This window comes from Aythya ferina, assembly GCF_964211825.1.
Source record: "Aythya ferina genome assembly, chromosome: 11".
NCBI lineage: Eukaryota > Metazoa > Chordata > Aves > Anseriformes > Anatidae > Aythya > Aythya ferina.
The window spans coordinates 12,502,758-12,518,546 of NC_140307.1; the positions used below are offsets into that span (position 1 = coordinate 12,502,758).

Here is a 15,789-nt window from a genome sequence, read left to right on the forward strand (position 1 = left end):
TTGGAAAATGAGCCGAGCCCTTTAATGAGGTGAGGCACCTCCGGGAAGTCTTACAAAACCTTAAATAAAGCAGAGATTCCTTGATCCCTAAAACCAAACTGCTGGCTTGTCAGCAAACGCTGCTTTCCACATTGCCCTATTTGGCTAAGTAAAAGTCATGGGTTTTGTGGTTTGTTTGTTTGTTTGTTTTTTTTCCCCATTTTTTCCCCATTTTCTTAGTTTAAAATAAATATTCCTGTAGTGAAAAAATAATAATAATTAATAAACAATAATCCTCATTTTAACTCGTTCTTCCCCTGCTGGAAACACCTGAGCACGGAGGTTGTAAGGCCCTGGGGCTGGGCATAAGGCTGGCTGCGTGTCCGGGGGATCGGGGGGTCCCTGGGATGCCCCCAGCATTTTTGGGAGTGTTTTTGGCATTAAAAGTCTCCCAAATCTTCCTCGCAGCTTCTCTCCATCCATCCGGGGCTGAAGCTCACACTCCGACAGCTTGGATCCCTGCACCTTGGTCCAGCGCGGTCAGTGGGTGAAGCCGAATTCTGAAATAAAAAGACAAATATAAATTACTATTTTTTTTAGAAGTTATAATACAAATTACTATTATTATATATATATTTTTAGGAGTTATAACATGAAGGTGTCTCCTTGCGAAGGCAATTCCCCTGTAATTTTTACAAAATCAAGAAAAATTGCATTTCCCCTAGCCTTACCGATGCCCTCAGTCTCTCCCTCAGGTCATGGGGGACAGCGGGGTCCCCACCATCCCAACCCCCTCAAGCAGCCCCTCTTGTGGCCCTCCTGGTCCACCCTGAGCATGAAAAACCCCCACAAATGCCCCCAAAGATGACAAATCCCTACAAATACCCACAAAAGACTCACCTACTGGCCAGCCTCCGGCCTCCACCCCGTACGACACAAGGCTCTCGGTGCCGGCCTCCAGCTGCAGCACGAGGACACGAGGGGTGGCGGTGGGATTGTCCCCATCCAGAGACACCCGGAAGGAGCTCGGCTTCCTCGGGAGAAGCTTTGGGGTTCCTCATCTCTGCATGGTCCATGCCACGTGGAGGCAGATTTTGGGAAGCCGGGTGGCCGAGCGCTCGGAGAGCCAACGAGGAGCAGTGGGGAAGGGGCTGGGAGAAGGAAGGTGGTGGTGGGCATGTGTCACCACCCAGTCCCTGTGCAGGATGCTCTTGGGGTTTTTGGGGGGCTTTTTGGTGGAATATCCTTGGCTTTTGGTGGGACATCCTTGATTTTTGGTGCAATATCCTTGTTCTTTGTTGGGACATCCTTGTATTTTTTGGTGGGACATCCTTGGTTTCGGTGGGACACCCTTATTTTTTGGTGGGGTGTCCTTAGTTTTCGGTGGCACATCCTTGGTTTTGGTGGAATAGCCTTGGTTTTGGTGGGACATCCTTGTGTTTTGGTGGGGCATCCTTAGTTTTTGGCAGGACATTTTGACTTTTGGTGGGATGTCCTTGATTTTTGATGGGACATCCTTACTTTTCAGTGGTGCATCCTTGGTTTTTGGTGGGACATCCTTCCACGAGCCCCTTAGGGAAGAGCTTGGGGTGCCACCAAGCTACCTACCGAGCTGCTGCCTGATGGAGTGGTGCCACAGGAGGTTCAGCAGGTCCGGGTAGATGTCGGGGAGCTGCTTGAGAGCCAGGAGCTTCAGCATGCGCGAGGTGCAGCTCTTGAGCTCCAGGTCCCTCAGCAGCTTCTCCTCCGAGAGCGTGGTGGGACGCAGCTCCACCTTGTGCTCCTGCAGCACTTGGTCAACGGAGGCACCGGGCAGCTTGGGGAAGAGCTTCTCCTTCACCACGTGGATGGGGATGAAGATGGCACCCGCCCGCACCACGTGGGGAAAGGGGCACTTGCGAGTGAACATGAAGGTCTCCAGCTGGGACAGCAGCTTGCTGAGCAGCGCAGCCACGTCCTGGAAAGCCAGCCAGATCTCCTTGCCCCTGGGGGGTTTGGGGGGCTCAGGGAGCCTGACCCCATTCTTGGGTTTGGGGGGAGACCTGGGCATCTCCGCCAGCGCCTCCTCCGGCTCCGTCCTCCTCAGCCACTCCTGCAGCAGCTCCGGGGAGGACCCGGCCACCGAGCAGGCGAGGACATCACAGAGGGCGGCGTGCAGGGCAGCAAAGCACGGGTTGCCCAAGCCCTGCCGGGCCGGGGCATCGCAGCAGACGGGCAGGGGGGCTCCGTCCTCCCCCAGCACAGGGGGAGCTTGGGGCACGAGCATGTCCGTCAGCGTCAGGCGGCGGTGGCAGGTCCCCTGCGGGGCCGAGGTGCTGGGTGGTGGGGAGCCAGGGGGGCTGCGAGGCACGGGGCTGGGCTGGGGGGCACGGGGCGGCCCCCAGGACCTGAGGATCTTGTATTTCTTGGACATGAAGGCGGCCGAGCTCTGGAAGTGGCTCCTGTCCCCAGAGACGGCCTCCACCAGCTGGGGTGGCACCGGGGGCTTGGTGTCCTCCCCCACCTCCTCCACCTTCCCCAGCGGCCTCTCTTTGTCCTCCTGGGGCTGCCTGGTGTCCGGGTGGGTGTCCCCTGTTGTCACCAGGCTCTTCTTCAAGCTCAGGTCCAGCGCCACCTCACCACCCTGGAGCCCCTCGTGGCTTTTGGCCGCCGGCTCTGGGGACACGGCCTTTGCCTTGGGCCCCTCGGGGGGCACCTTTTGGTCAGCACCCTCCCCTTCGCTGGGCGTCACCGACACCTTGACAGCACCAGAGTCCCAAATGCCAGCTGCGTTTTGGGGCGAGGTGTCCCCCTGGGTGTGCTCCTTGGGGACGGGGACGTCAGCGGAGGCCTCGGTCCCCTCCAGGTACTCCCGGTAAGGCGCCAGGCTGAAGACGTTGTTGATCACCGGCATCGGTGGTGAGGCGGGGGACATCTCCCCGGACATCTCCCCACTTTTGAGGTCCCTCAGCCTCTCCCGGGGACAGGCGGCCCCAGCAGGCTCCTGGGTTGCGTCCCCAGCCCTACAAGCATCCCGGACCCTACAAGTGTCCCCGACCCTACAAGCGTCCCCAGTGCCTGGGTGGTGCTGGGAGGTAATGGGGCTGCTTTTGGCCACCACGTCCATCCCGTAGCCGGCGTCTCCCTTGGGGAATGTCCCCGCGAGTCCCTCGGGCATCTTCTGCGGGGCACGGACAGGGTGGAAGGCGCTGCCGGGCCTCGCCGCCGGCCTCCCTCCATGGGGCTCCACTGCTCGCCCGGCCCCATGGTGCTCCGTGACACCGAACAAAGCCGCCTCCATGGGGCTGAAGGCAAAACTGGGGCTCGGATGCAGGAACCCGGTGGGCAGCGGGGGCTCGGCAGCCCTCGGCAGCCCCGCTGCCTTTGGTGAGGGCAGAGCGCCGGGCCCAGCTGGCCTCGGCACAAAGGCATCCAAGGGGCCAGGGAAGTAGGTCCTGGGGGTTTGGGGTTTGAGGTAAGCACCGGGAAAAGGGGCAGGCTCCCCGCTGGCCGCGAAGCCGAGGGCTTTGTAGGAGGAGAGGGAGCCCGGAGGCTGGTCTGCACGTGGGGGCTGCGGGTAGGGAGGCTGCGGGAAGGGAGGCTGCGGGTAGGGAGGCTGCGGGTAGCACGCCGGGGGATGCTCCCGGTGCACCGGGCTGCCAGCGGGGGCACGGAGCTTTGGCCAGGGGTCCTGGATCCGGCCGGGGAGCTCAGGGGCCTTGGCCAGGTCGTGCGAGGCAGAGGGGCCTCGGTATTTCTCAAAGGCAGCGTAATAGGGGGAGAAGGCAACCGGGGAGGCCGGGGGCAGCGGCAGGAGGCTGGGCTCAGGGTGGGGACCCCTGCGGGAGGGCTCGCCGTGGGGGGACGCAGCCCCCGGTGCCCTCTGCAGGGTGCTGTCCCCCCCTCCGGAGCCCAACGGGGTGAAGCACAGCGGGGCCGCGTACACCGGCTTGGGGACGGCCACCGGCTTCTTCATCGGGAAGGGGTGGCCCTGGTGGCCGGGCCACTTGTCCCGCGCCATCAGCAGGTCCCACACCAAGGCGTCCGCGCCCTGCTCAGCACCCAGCCTGCCCGGCGGGGGGCTACGGGGCCGGTGGAGGAGGCAGTGCAGGAGTGGGCCCTCGGCGCGCGGGCAGGAGAAGTAGGAGCCCTTGTAGCTGAGGTGGTGTTCGGAGCCGGCCGTGGGCACGGGGCTGGGTTTGCAGAGCACGGGGGGGAAGCCCGGGCCGGGCTCGGCATCCACCCGAGGCAGCTTGTTGAAGACGACGGCGTCCAGAGGCTCCGGGGGACGTTTCGCGGCCATCTATACGTCACGGCCGGCAGCAGGACTGGGGCGTGCGGTGGGCGAGGTCAGCTGGCCTTCCTGCAGGGGCAGAGAGAGCACGGGTCACCCACGGCCACCTCATCCTTCCCCTGAGTTACCAGGACCCCAAGGGACCCCCGTGGTCTCTCCTGGGCCGGGGTGGGCCCCGCAGCAGCAGGCAGCGCGTGCCAGCAGGTGGAGCTGGCAGACCGTCACAGCACTGCCCGGCCTTCCTCATCCTCACCCCAGCACCACCAGCAGCCCCCGAGACACCTCCAGCACCCCCTGAGACCCCTCCAGCATCCCTTTCTGCCCCCCAGAGCACCGCTGGGCACCCCCAGCACCTTCCGAGTCCTGTGAGCATCCCCCACGCCACCCCACACATCCCCAGCTTTACTCAACATCCCTAAAACCCCCCGGAGGGACGAACAGCGGTGGGGTCTGGTGCCCCTTCTCCACCCCCTGTTTATTTTCTCTTTCTGTGGCCAGAGTTAGCAGAGAAACAGAGAAGGAAACGGAGGAAGAGAGCGTGGAGATAAGATAAAAGCCTCGTCCACAAAAGGGGAAATGGCTCAGATAGCTGGGCGAGCTTGCTGGGGTAGATAAAGGGCGCCGAGCGCGGCGGTTTTGCTCTGCTACAAGGGTCTGTCCCCGCTCTGCACGCGGCGGGGAGGAAACGCGTTTCCCCGCTGACATCCCTCGGTCACCACGGGACATTTGGGGTGGGAGGTTTTCGGGAGGAGAAACACAAAAAGGCAGCAGGAAGCGGCCAGGCGGGCGGCTGCCCACGCGCCCCACGGGGAGGACACGGAGCTGGAGATGCCCCCTCCATGCGCAGCGACAGGGCTGGCGGTTGGGACGGTGCTTGGGGTGGACACCGGGCTCAGGAGGAAGCAGGAATTTCACAATTTATGGTGTTCCCACGCTTCGTTTTCCCCTTTCCCCGAAACATGCCCATCTACAGACACCCATTGTGCAACCGACCCCACATCAGGGGGACGCCCCCGCTCTCAGCTGGAGCACGGGGACAGACCCCCAGCACCGCTCCCAAAATCCAACCTCATCCGGGTGTTCAGGCAGGCAAAACACCGTGGATTTAAGGGATATAAACACAGAGGCTCCTTTCTGCCTCCCCCTACGTGAGGCCTGGGAGCAGCCTCCCCTGGGGAGGACCCAGGTAGCGCCAAGGCAGCCTCGATTCCCCCGGCACCGCTTTGGGGCTCTGCTGCCACGTGCTCCGTCCCCGTGTCCCCACGTCCCCTCGCGGGTGGCGGAGGTGACGCCTGGCGGTGCTGGCTGCTGGCAGAGGGGCTTCCCGTGAGCTTCCGTCCGGCTGCGATAGCGGCTCTGGGACCTCGTGTCCCCGCCGAGGAGGAGGAGGAGGAGGAGGTCACCTTCCCGACGTCTCCACCAGCTCCGGATGCGATCGGTGGCCAGGGCGTTTGGGGGAGCGGCCGGGAGGCCACGCACGCCTGCTCCCAGCGTGTCCCCAGAGGAATCCGTGGCTCCCGAGTTTCCCCCGGCTGGGAGGAACCCGTTGGGATTTGTCACCGGCGCCCAGATTTTTGGGGAGCCGGTCCCCAAGCTCGCGCGCGCACCTGCGGGCACGTGTGCGGCACGGCCCCGCTGCGGGGTCACCGCTCCCCAAAGCACCCCAGCGATGTTTCACGGAGCGGGGGGGCGGATTTGAAGAAAGCTGCAGCAGCAGCAGCAGCAGCCGCGCACGGTGCAGGAACCACATGCTCTAAAACCGGCCATAAATGGGGAAAAACCCGAAACCGAAGCTGGAACCCAGCACCGGCGCGCCCGACCCGCGGCGGGGCGCGGAAACCCTCTCCAAAAGGGGGCGCGGGGGGGGCCGCTCCGGCCTATTTTTGCCTCGCTCCCCCCAAAAGCTGCCACCGAAGGGGAGCCGGGAGCGAGCCCCGCGGCCGGCTGGAGGCCGGGCAGGAGGAGGCTGAGGCTCCCCGCACTCACCTCGCGGCGCTGCCTCCCCGGGAGCATCTTACGGAGCCGGGCCGGGGGGGTCGGCGGCGGGGGGGGGCCGGCGGCTGCTTCTGCCCCGCTCGGGCGGCTGCTTGCATTGTGCGGAGGAAGTGGGAGGAGGAGGGCGAGGAGGAGGAGGAGGAGGAGGAGGAGGAGGAGGAGGAGGAGGCTGGGTGCTCGCGGGGGCCGGCCGGAGGAGGGGATGAGGCCGGGCCGGCCTCCCCCACACGTGCACTGAGCTCGTCGGGGCTCTGCCACCACCACCACCACCACCCCCAGTCCCCCAGTTTCACGGGGAGGGATGGGAGGAGGCCGCCGAGCCTCCACTCGCAGCCCTCACCCGCAGCCTCCCTGCCCCAAACAGCCCCCGAGCGATGCCGAACCCCCAGGACCACTGAAACCCAGCGACACCGGTGCTGGGAGAGGAAGGGAGGCACACACAGCCCCTTGGCGAGGCACTAGCAGAGGCTCGGCAGCCTCCCCCAGCCTCTAAAATTGGGGGTCTGGGGCCTCGGTCCAGCAGCGGGCGCAGAACGGTGCCCGGCGGCAAGTCTCAGTGATGGAGGACCTCGTGGAGCAAAGCCAGGTGCCCAAATTGTTGGGCTCCTGACCATTATTTCACCCTGACGGCTTGTTTAATTTGCAGCAGCTCCGGGGAGGCAGCGGTGGAAGGGAGCCAAGTCTTAGGAAACCCTTAGCAGACCTTTTTATTTGGATTTATGGCCAAAAAGAAATGGTTGGCATTAATTTTTCCCATCTAGGGCAGGACAGCAGCTCACCTTCTTGGTGTGACAGATAACCCTTTGCACCTTTGTGCCACTCTTCCTCCTCCTCTTCCTCGCCAGTACCCTCCCCTTGGCATCATCCAAGCCTCAAAACTCTAAGAATTTAAGGAAACTTGCTCTGGACCAATTTATTTTAAGGGATGGGTGTCCAGTATTTCTACACCTACCTGCTGAACTCTGAAAAGCAAATCTCCCCCAAATCTTCCTTTATCGCCCCCAGACTTCATAGTTTTTGGTCTGCTAGGTCAATTGGTTTTACCCCGTAATTTCTGTAATACCGTTTTCCTGCTAAAAAGACATGTCAATGCTGGGACGTGTGGCAAGAGGCTCTCAGGGCAGCCTCCTCTCATTTCCAGGGGGTGTTTTGTTAAAAATGAATTCTAAAACACATTATTTTGCCATATAACTCCCCTCTCGACATGCCTCAGGGTCTTCCATTTTCCCTGCAGCATTTATTTTATTATTATTTATTTATTTTTCTCTACCCATTCCCTAAGCACATACCTGCCTTGTGGTTTGGGTTGGTTTTTCTGGTTTTGTGTTTCTTGGTTTGCTTTTTTTTTTTTTTTTTTCTCTCTCTCTTTTTTTTGCTGCAGATTTCCTTCTCTAGAGCTTCCTGTGTGATTCATCTTTTCACGCGCAGCACCAACCGAAATTTGGGCTGCTGGTGCACCAAAGCGGCGTGCTTACAGTAGATAGGAACTTTAAATATATTTGAATATATAGAATAGGACACGGGCAGTTTGGGGGAAATGGTCTTTGGGGGGTGATGCTGAGCTCGGGTACTGCCCGTGACGCTCGGCCATGGGGTGGGTGATGGGGGCTGAGCACCCATGGGTGCGCCGCTGCCAGCCCCCCCCCCAGCAGCCCAGGAGCAGATCTGCCTGCCCCAGCCCGATTTCGGCCGCGTGTGGTTTTCAAGTTGTCTCTTTGAGGCTTCGCAGCCCCGGCAGTGCCGGCAGCTATCTCTGGGTTCATCTCTTGGGCAACTTTTATCTGCGGTTCGCTGCCTTTGGGCCCCGGCGGCGCTCAGGAAACGTGTTGGCTCCAGATTGGGCTCGTTTCTCCCAGCTGTGGCCAGGATGGGACCCCAGGGACCAAGGAGCAGGGCTGCAAGCCCTGGGGTGACAGGCAGCTGGGATGTCCCTTGGATGCCCCAAAAACTACAGCATCGTGGCACAAGTTGGCACCCAGGGGGACCAGCAGGGACTGATCCTGAACTTTTCTGTCCCTACCAGTGGGGACAGCCCAGTCACCTCCCCAAGGAGGTTTTGCAGCCCCACAGCTATGCACACAGGGATCCTCACTCCTAAAATAAAAAACCAAACCAACGTCCTCTGTGGCTCTGTAGATGGAGCCTTCATCACTTGGCGTTGGGGGCAGCTTCTGACTGGAGCCTCCCGTATCGACATGCTCATAGGGTCTTGGTTCCTCAAGGACCCAGGGAAATCTGGGGACAATTTCTCCAATTTCTGCCCCGCACCCAACTGAACCAACCCAAGGATATCCCCATCCCTCCTGTCCCACCCCTCCGCTCCCACCCATGAGGTGGCTTTAACCCCATCCCAGGGCCTCCAGGCTTGTTAGCAGCTCTCACCCTGGAGACACCCCTGGAGGTAGCCGTGTCCTCCATGAAGCCCTAATTATGGAGCTAATTGGAGCCAGAGAGCTGTGCAGCTGCTCTTAATTCACACTTTGCCCGTTCCCCATGGAGCGAGCCGGGTCTTGCATCATGCAAGCGGGATGGAGAGAATCGGAGCTGCTGCCTCCTGAGGACACGAAGCCCTCAATGAACTCCTCAGGGCCCCATTATTTTGGGGCCAGGAGAGGTTTCCAAGGTCCCAAGGGCCCAATGGGGCAGCTGGTGGTCGCTTTGGGGCATGGCTGGTGGTGGCCACCTCTGGACGAGGCACCGCCGAGCTTCTCCCTTTACACTCCCACTACCCACGGCCACCCCAGGAAGGACGAGACCCAGTAAGACCTCACTGTGGATGCAGATATCATTATCTCCGGGTAATTATCTGCAAATAACGAGATATCCCCCCGGCAACAACAGAGCAGGCACAGACGCCCGAGGGATGCCAAACATGACCATGAGGAGCTCAATTTTGTCTTCACTATTTTTTTTTTTCCGTGGTGATGAGAAGTTTGGAGGCCCAGATCCCGTGTCCCCCTGCTCAGCTTTTCCTCCAAAATCTCACTGTGACACCAAGCACCAGCACCAGGGGTGGACAACCCTCTGTCCACGCAGTTCTGCTGTCTGCTGCGAGGGACAAATGGCTGGTAAGGGGTGAAGCGAGTGGTGGCTTGATTTCTCTGTGGGATTCAGAGGACATGGGGCAGAATACGGCCCCTGGAGCAGCTCCTGGGGCTGAGCACGGCCACCTCAGGCCTGCCTGCCCCATCTCCTCCTTCTTGCCCAGCTGTTCCTGCCTTTGTCCTTCCACCACCTGTAACCTGTGAGATCAGGGAGAGCATCCCCAGGGAACCGATCCGGACAAAAGAGCCAAAATGAGGGGGGAAAATTGTAATAAAGGGACTTATTTCCAGCCATAGAGATGGGTGTGGCCCCAGGGTGGTCATGTTTTAGCTAGCCAGTGCCTGGGGCTGGCCCCGTGCAGGGGCTCGGGGGGTCTCCTGGGTGGGATGTTCCTGGGGGGCTGCACAAAGGAGCCAGGAGGAGATGTCAGGGGAGTTTGCCAGGAGCAGGACCTGCCCCATCCAGGCTGGGCTCCTTGGTGGCTTTCCCTCCTGGGATTTTCTCCTCCCAGCGGCATGGAGCAGCACCTCCTTTGGGTCGCTTTCAGCCTGCCGGCTGCCAGCTCGGTTCGACGGCCCCAGATCTGGCAAAAGGAGAGGCAGGGAGCAGCCACCCCCTATTTACCCTCCCAGGACTCGCCCCTACCCACCCCCGTTGTCTCTTTGCACAGAAGCCTTTCCCCCTCCTTGCGTTACGTTCCTCCAGGGATGGAGACCAAACCACCCGGGGCAATAAACAGATTGTTATTAGCATAGGGTTAAAGGGTTTGGGGTCCTGGGCCGTGTACAGGGGATGAACCTGAAGCCGTTCCTCGCCTTGGGACCCCGCCAAGCTGCCTTGGCCAAGTGTCTCCTTTTCTTCTTTCTTCCCTTCCAGGCTTTTTCCGTGCCTGGGTGTGTTTCCACGCCACCAAGCCGGATGGAAAATTACTGCTCTGCCCTGGCAGGGCCAAGACAAGGCAGAGTTCCCTGCTGGAAACCCCCCTGTGGTCCCACCCCAGCAGCGTGTGGTCACCGCACCCCTCAGGGCCAAGCCTGGTGACACCCACAGCTGTCCCCAAGACTCGGGGACACGCCACAGCCTCGGCCTTGAGCAATCTTCTGGCCCCACAGCCCGGGGAAATGGGGCAGGGCGGAAAGCCCCAGCACCATGGCCCTGCACCCCCGTGCGTGGGGCGGCATGGAGGGACCCCTCAAGGCTCTCCATGGTGGAAGATGCGCCTCAGCCCAAAAAGATGAGGCAGGAAAACCCTTTCTCTGACCATGGGGCAGTCTTTGGTCATGCAAAGCCAACTGGAACATCTTCCACGGGGCACGAGCTCCCCAGACCCGGGAGCTGGCATTGCCAGCCAGAAAGGCCAAGCCCGGGTGTCTGATGCCCATAAAAAGAGCACATCTGCTTGGCAGGCACTGAAAACCCATCAATCACCTCCAAATCTCCTTCTGCCCACGCAGCAATTTTCGGTGCCTGGAAGGAAAAAAAAATAAAAAAAAAGAAACAAGTGAAATTCTTGGTCGTGCCCAACACAATGTTTCAGATTTGGGCCCAACATTTGAGCTGTGGGACCTCCTCTGGCATGATGCTTTGGGGTCGGAGCTCTTCTCCCCTATTCCCCTGTCCCTGAGGTGGTGGCTTTGGGTCTCGCCTGCCAGTTTTCTCCACCAGGAAACCCAAAGGAAGGATGTCTAGAAAATTGGTGGTGGTGGGATCCCATAGACATGGCCACGCTGCTTCTTCCCCTCTTTTGGTGATCTGTTCCCCTTTGGGGGGATCTCAGCTTTCAGGGAGTGCTTTTTTTTCTTTCTCTCTCTTTTTTTTTTTTAATACTGTGGTTGGTGACTATGGAAAGGCAATGAGTTCCCCATGGGGAGGCTTCACCCACCCATGTCCAACCTCGTAGGCGAGCGCCCAGCAAGCAGCAAAGCCTGCGGGGGCTCCATCCCTGGCAGCCCTGGGCTGCAACTGCTGGGGCACGCCAGCAACACGGCTCCCAAGCGTGCCTTTGACGTAAAAACCAGGTGAAAAGCCTTGGAGAGATAAGGCAGAAGCCACTGAAGGGAAAACAGGGCTCCCGCGGGGCACCACACTGCCAACCGGGGCAGGGTCGGCCACGGACCAGATGCTGGCAAAACCCGAGCACGTACCTACAGGGATGCAGGCTCAGGGCCGGATGGAAAAATCAATAGGGTTACGAGGGAGGAAGGAATAAAAATAAGAAAAAAAAATCAAAAAACCACACACCAAAACCTTGCTTTTGGAGGCAGGTGCCAGGAGATGTAAGGAGCCTGGTGCGCATCGGGCCCAAGGATGTGCAAGGCTCAAGAGACACGTCCCGCCGTCTAACGAGGCTGCCTAATTTGCATTTTTGTTTTTTTCCATGGAGGGGGGCAGCCCAAACCCACAAACTTTGTCCCCGAGCAGGTAATTAATGGGCCAGGCTTGGTTTGCTCCACTTTGGGAAGCCCGGCGCAAGGCGCGGCGGGCCCCGGGTTTTCCAGATCTCTCACCAGCGGCCGCTGCCGTGGGTAAATCCCAGCCCCAGGCTCCCCGGTGGCACAAAAAGCAGCACCTCGCCCATCTCCGGCAGCTCTCCAGGAGGCGATTCCCACCCCGGGTGTCCCCGTGATGATGATGGTGGTGATGAAGGCTGACGGTGGCCGTGCCACCTCCGATTCCCCCCAAGGCAGCCTGATCCAGCCCCAGCCCTGACCAACCCCATCCCATGGCTCAAGCTGAGCCCGCGGCACGAAGCAAGAGGGATTTCAATTGTTTCGTTTTGCCTCAACATGAAACTCCACCATGCTGAGCCAGGAAGCTTCCTGATGTATATTTTTTCCCCCAACAGCCTGCAGCAAGAGGGGAAAATTCCCCAGAGCCTTCATCCCTCGTCGTACCCGAGGGCAGCAGCATCTCGGAGGCTTCCTGGTCGGCCGGTCCGACCTCCTGCCTGCTCCAAGCATCTCCTGCTCCTTCCTCAAGCAGGTCAACGGGTGGCCTGGGGCTGGCACGGAGATGCAGCACGCAATGTCCTCTGTGGCCACGTGGACCAGAGGTTGGTGACACCAAGCACGGGATGCTCATAGGGTGGCACCCGGCCTTTGGCATGGCGCAGTGCCCGTCGTCTTCCTCCCCCTGCAAATAAAATACAAAGTGTGGGCGATGTAAGGAGCTTCACCTCCAAGCCAGGAGGGGGAAAAAGGAAGGGTAAGGCAAGGATCTGCTCCCAGGCGTGGCTGTGGAGAGAGGAAGAGGAGAAGGGAGACCCTCGTGGTCAGCGAGGCGGGCAGGGCAGGCGGCTCTCCTGTCCCTGGTTGAGCAACCCGCCCCCGTCCCCAGCTGTTTGCAGAGAGAAAAGGTTGAGAAATGGATTGGTTGCGCAAAGCAGGCGTTAACACGTCTGCAGCCCCAAAAACAACAGAAAGGAGCCCACGTTCCTGCAGAGACACCCATCCGCTCCTCCCAAAATCCCCGCCGATGTCAGCTCCGGGAGCGTGGGCTCCGGAGGAGGACCAGGAACATCCCTGCCCTCCTCGCCTCTGGGCAGGGGCACTGAGCCCGGGCAAGGATCCCTTGGCTCCCAACCATGCTGGAAAGAAAAGGACTATAAGAACACGAGGGTGTTTTGCACCATTCTCCATGAGGATGCTCAGGAGAGGGGTGTCCCAAAGCCCAAGTTTTGGGGTCTCCATCGCCACCGCCTCCGTGGCAGGAGCCGAAATCCAGCCCCAGCACATCCCAGCTTTGCAGGAGCCGAGCGAGCCAGCAAAGCAAACACTGGCAGAGAGCTCCCGAGCCGTGTAAACAAACAACCAATTAAAAGATGAAATAAATCCCCCGGGTACGTAACCTTTCTATTTAAGCACCGGCCAGGGCTGGAGGAGCTCCAGCACATCCGACCCAGCGCTGTCTGTGATCTCCCTGCCCAGCCCCGCGAGCCCGGGGCTCCTCTGGGATGAAAGCGGGCGGCTTTCAGGGAGCGGCTTCACCTTTCTGGCATTTCTTTCCCCCTGAGTTACACCTTTTTTTTTTTTTTTTTTTCTTTTGGTTTAATTCAGAGGGAAGCCCTCAGCCCCTTTCCACAGCCCAGAGGGGCAGCAGGGATGCTTTTAAAGGCGAGGGAGGGAAAGCAGCAGGGAGCCGGTGCTAAAAGCCCCGCACCTGCAAGGATTTCACCACCTGAGCACAGCACCAGGGCCCAGAGCTCCTCTGGGCAGCCATGGGGGCAAAAAACGAGGCTGGAGGCAGGAGGAGGCGCTGGGACAGGGAAGTGAAAGAGGCAGAGATAGCGCTGCCACCCTTCCCACCGCCGCCTGCAGTAATCACAGCCGCTCTCACTTCTCCCTCGCTGCCCCCACGGTTCCTCCGCAGGCGGGTTTTGGTTCCTCTCCGCTCCCCCGCCACCTTCCCTGTTTCGAGGCCGAGCCTTCAAACCGCTTCAGCTTTTATTTCCAGTTTCTAAACCGCAGGGATGCCGCCGGTTCCCATGGCCCGTGCTGCTCCCTGCCCGGTCCCGGCACCCGCGTCCCCTCCGGGAGCTGGGGGCAAGGCAGGGATGGAGATGGCCCAGCCCAGAAGGGTGCCCTGGGGGGAAGGATGGGGATGCTTTGGGCTCAGGATGGGGGTGCTTTGGGAGAAGAATGCATTTTTAAGGAGGACAAAGCTGGGATGTTAATAAGTCGGTGACTTATGCAGACAAGCACATCACCTCCCCCCCTCCCTCCAGCCCCAGGGCATGGATGGGAGCAATTCCTGGCTGCCCTGTGCCCGCAGCCCCCAGCACATGCTGGTAAGCCCAACCATTTTATTTTATTTTATTTTGTTTTTGAGAATCACTGCAACACAACTGGCATCGGAACGAAGCGTGGGCTCTGTTCTGCTTTTGTTAATTTTAGTGCCGACGCATGCAAACGACGGCGGAGAGTCAATATTGACTTTCCACTGAAGCAAGCGCCCGGGTTCATTGACTGCAGGGGTGAAGGCGCTCCAGCAGCTGCACGGGGCTGACGCTCACAGCCCGTGGAGCACCCCAGGAGCCTGGCCACCGAGTGCCACCCGTGCAAAAAGGCTGCTGCTTGCAGCGCTGCGCACGCGGGGTGCAGAGACCCCGGAGCTCAGTCACAGCGGGGAAAATCCCAGCCCCAAGGTGGCTTCCCCGGAGGGAAAGGAGCTGCAGGTGGGAAGCCCCTGAGCAGGGCTGGCAGGGAAGGGCAGGAGAAGGGGCTTCCCGGGGGACACAGCGAGCCCCCGGCTTCATCTGCTGCCCTCTCTGCTTTCAGAGCAAGAGCTGGCAGCCAAAACCTCGCCGCCTTTATAAAGGGGCCGCGCTTGCCAAGGGCCAGGTCAAGGGGCAGGCGCAGCAGGGTCACTGCTCACAAGAGCAGCAGGCGGGGGCCAGGGCTTTCCCTGCTGCCCCCACCTCGGCTTGGCCCTACAGGCTCCTGGCCACCACCACAGGAGCTCCGTGCCCCCGGCCATGTGTCCCCGGGGCACATGGCACCACACGGCATGGCCGGGGCACCCAGGGCACAAGCACTGTGCTGAAGGCTCACGGCTGTCAGGGGCTGGGGTTGCCCCCAGGTCCCTGCTGGGGGCTTTACCAGCAGCCCGGGGGCTCTGCCAGCCACAGAGCAGCTCTGTCCCGGCCGCATTCCTCGGCGTTGACGTGGTTTTCTTTCTTCCCCCAACCTTATCGCGCTCCAGTTTGTGCGTTGTGTTTCTCCAGAGCTGCAAAGCAGCCCGGGGAGCTGTGCAAAGCGAGCTGACTGCATGCCTGGGGGCTGCTGCTGCTCCTCAGGCAGCTCTGAGGCTTCCTGCGGGTTTTCTGCTGGCCGAGCAGAGGTCACCCAGCCCAAACCCTTTGCAAAGCATGAAAAAAAAATGGAGCATTTCCCTAAAACGAGCACGTAAAATCATCAGTCGGTGTCAAATCATCTGGAAAGGATACAAAACAACATCCCACTGATGCAAGGGAAAAGCAGGGTGAGACCAGGCAGGGAGCAGACTGCCTGCTCTCAGTATTTCTCTGTCCCCTCCGTGCAGCTCGGAGCATCTTCTGCCTTCGCTAAGGACCCCGGAGTACCTGCAGAGCAGGGCAGGACCTCTGTGTCTGGCCCGCCTGCACTCCAGCCCCTGCATGACTCCAGACAAGCACAGAAACACTGAGCAGCACGGCCCTGGGGAATTCAAGCTTCTAATTAAGCTCAATTATTCCTGGAAACATTTTTTTTTTTTTTTTTTCGGCTCTCTGCTGAGGCAGCTGGCCAGGGCAAGAGCGCTGCACCTGCAGGTTTTAATTGCGAGGCTGTCATCGTGGAGCAGGGCTATCGGCGCGCCTGGTGCCAAGGAGTCTGCCCAGCCTCACGTCCCTATCGCAGCACACGGGCGGCTTTCTCATCTCTCCCCACCCGAGAGGCCAAAACACTGCTGGAGGCGTTAAGCAAAGCCAGCGGGGCGTAGGACAAGGGCTGGAGGAGGCAGGAGAACATCGCCCCTGCGGC

At 60.2% G+C, this 15,789-nt stretch overlaps 1 protein-coding gene across 1 annotated transcript; it reads right to left on the bottom strand.

Annotated features, from left to right (window-relative positions):
* LOC311442685 (uncharacterized protein C15orf39 homolog) lies at positions 1-6,370 on the bottom strand. The gene is made up of 3 exons (XM_084532196.1): positions 6,239-6,370; positions 880-4,321; positions 1-539 (listed from the first exon to the last, which is right to left on the bottom strand). Exon 2 carries the CDS (start codon positions 4,259-4,261, stop codon positions 1,580-1,582), a length of 2,682 nt encoding a protein of 893 aa, XP_084388322.1. The 5' UTR covers positions 4,262-4,321; positions 6,239-6,370; the 3' UTR covers positions 1-539; positions 880-1,579.
* Positions 6,371-15,789: the final 9,419 nt, after the last annotated feature.

Bases quoted from the DNA above. Each gene is read 5' to 3' on its own strand.
- LOC311442685 (XM_084532196.1), bottom strand. From the start codon at position 4,261: ATGGCCGCGAAACGTCCCCCGGAGCCTCTGGACGCCGTCGTCTTCAAC.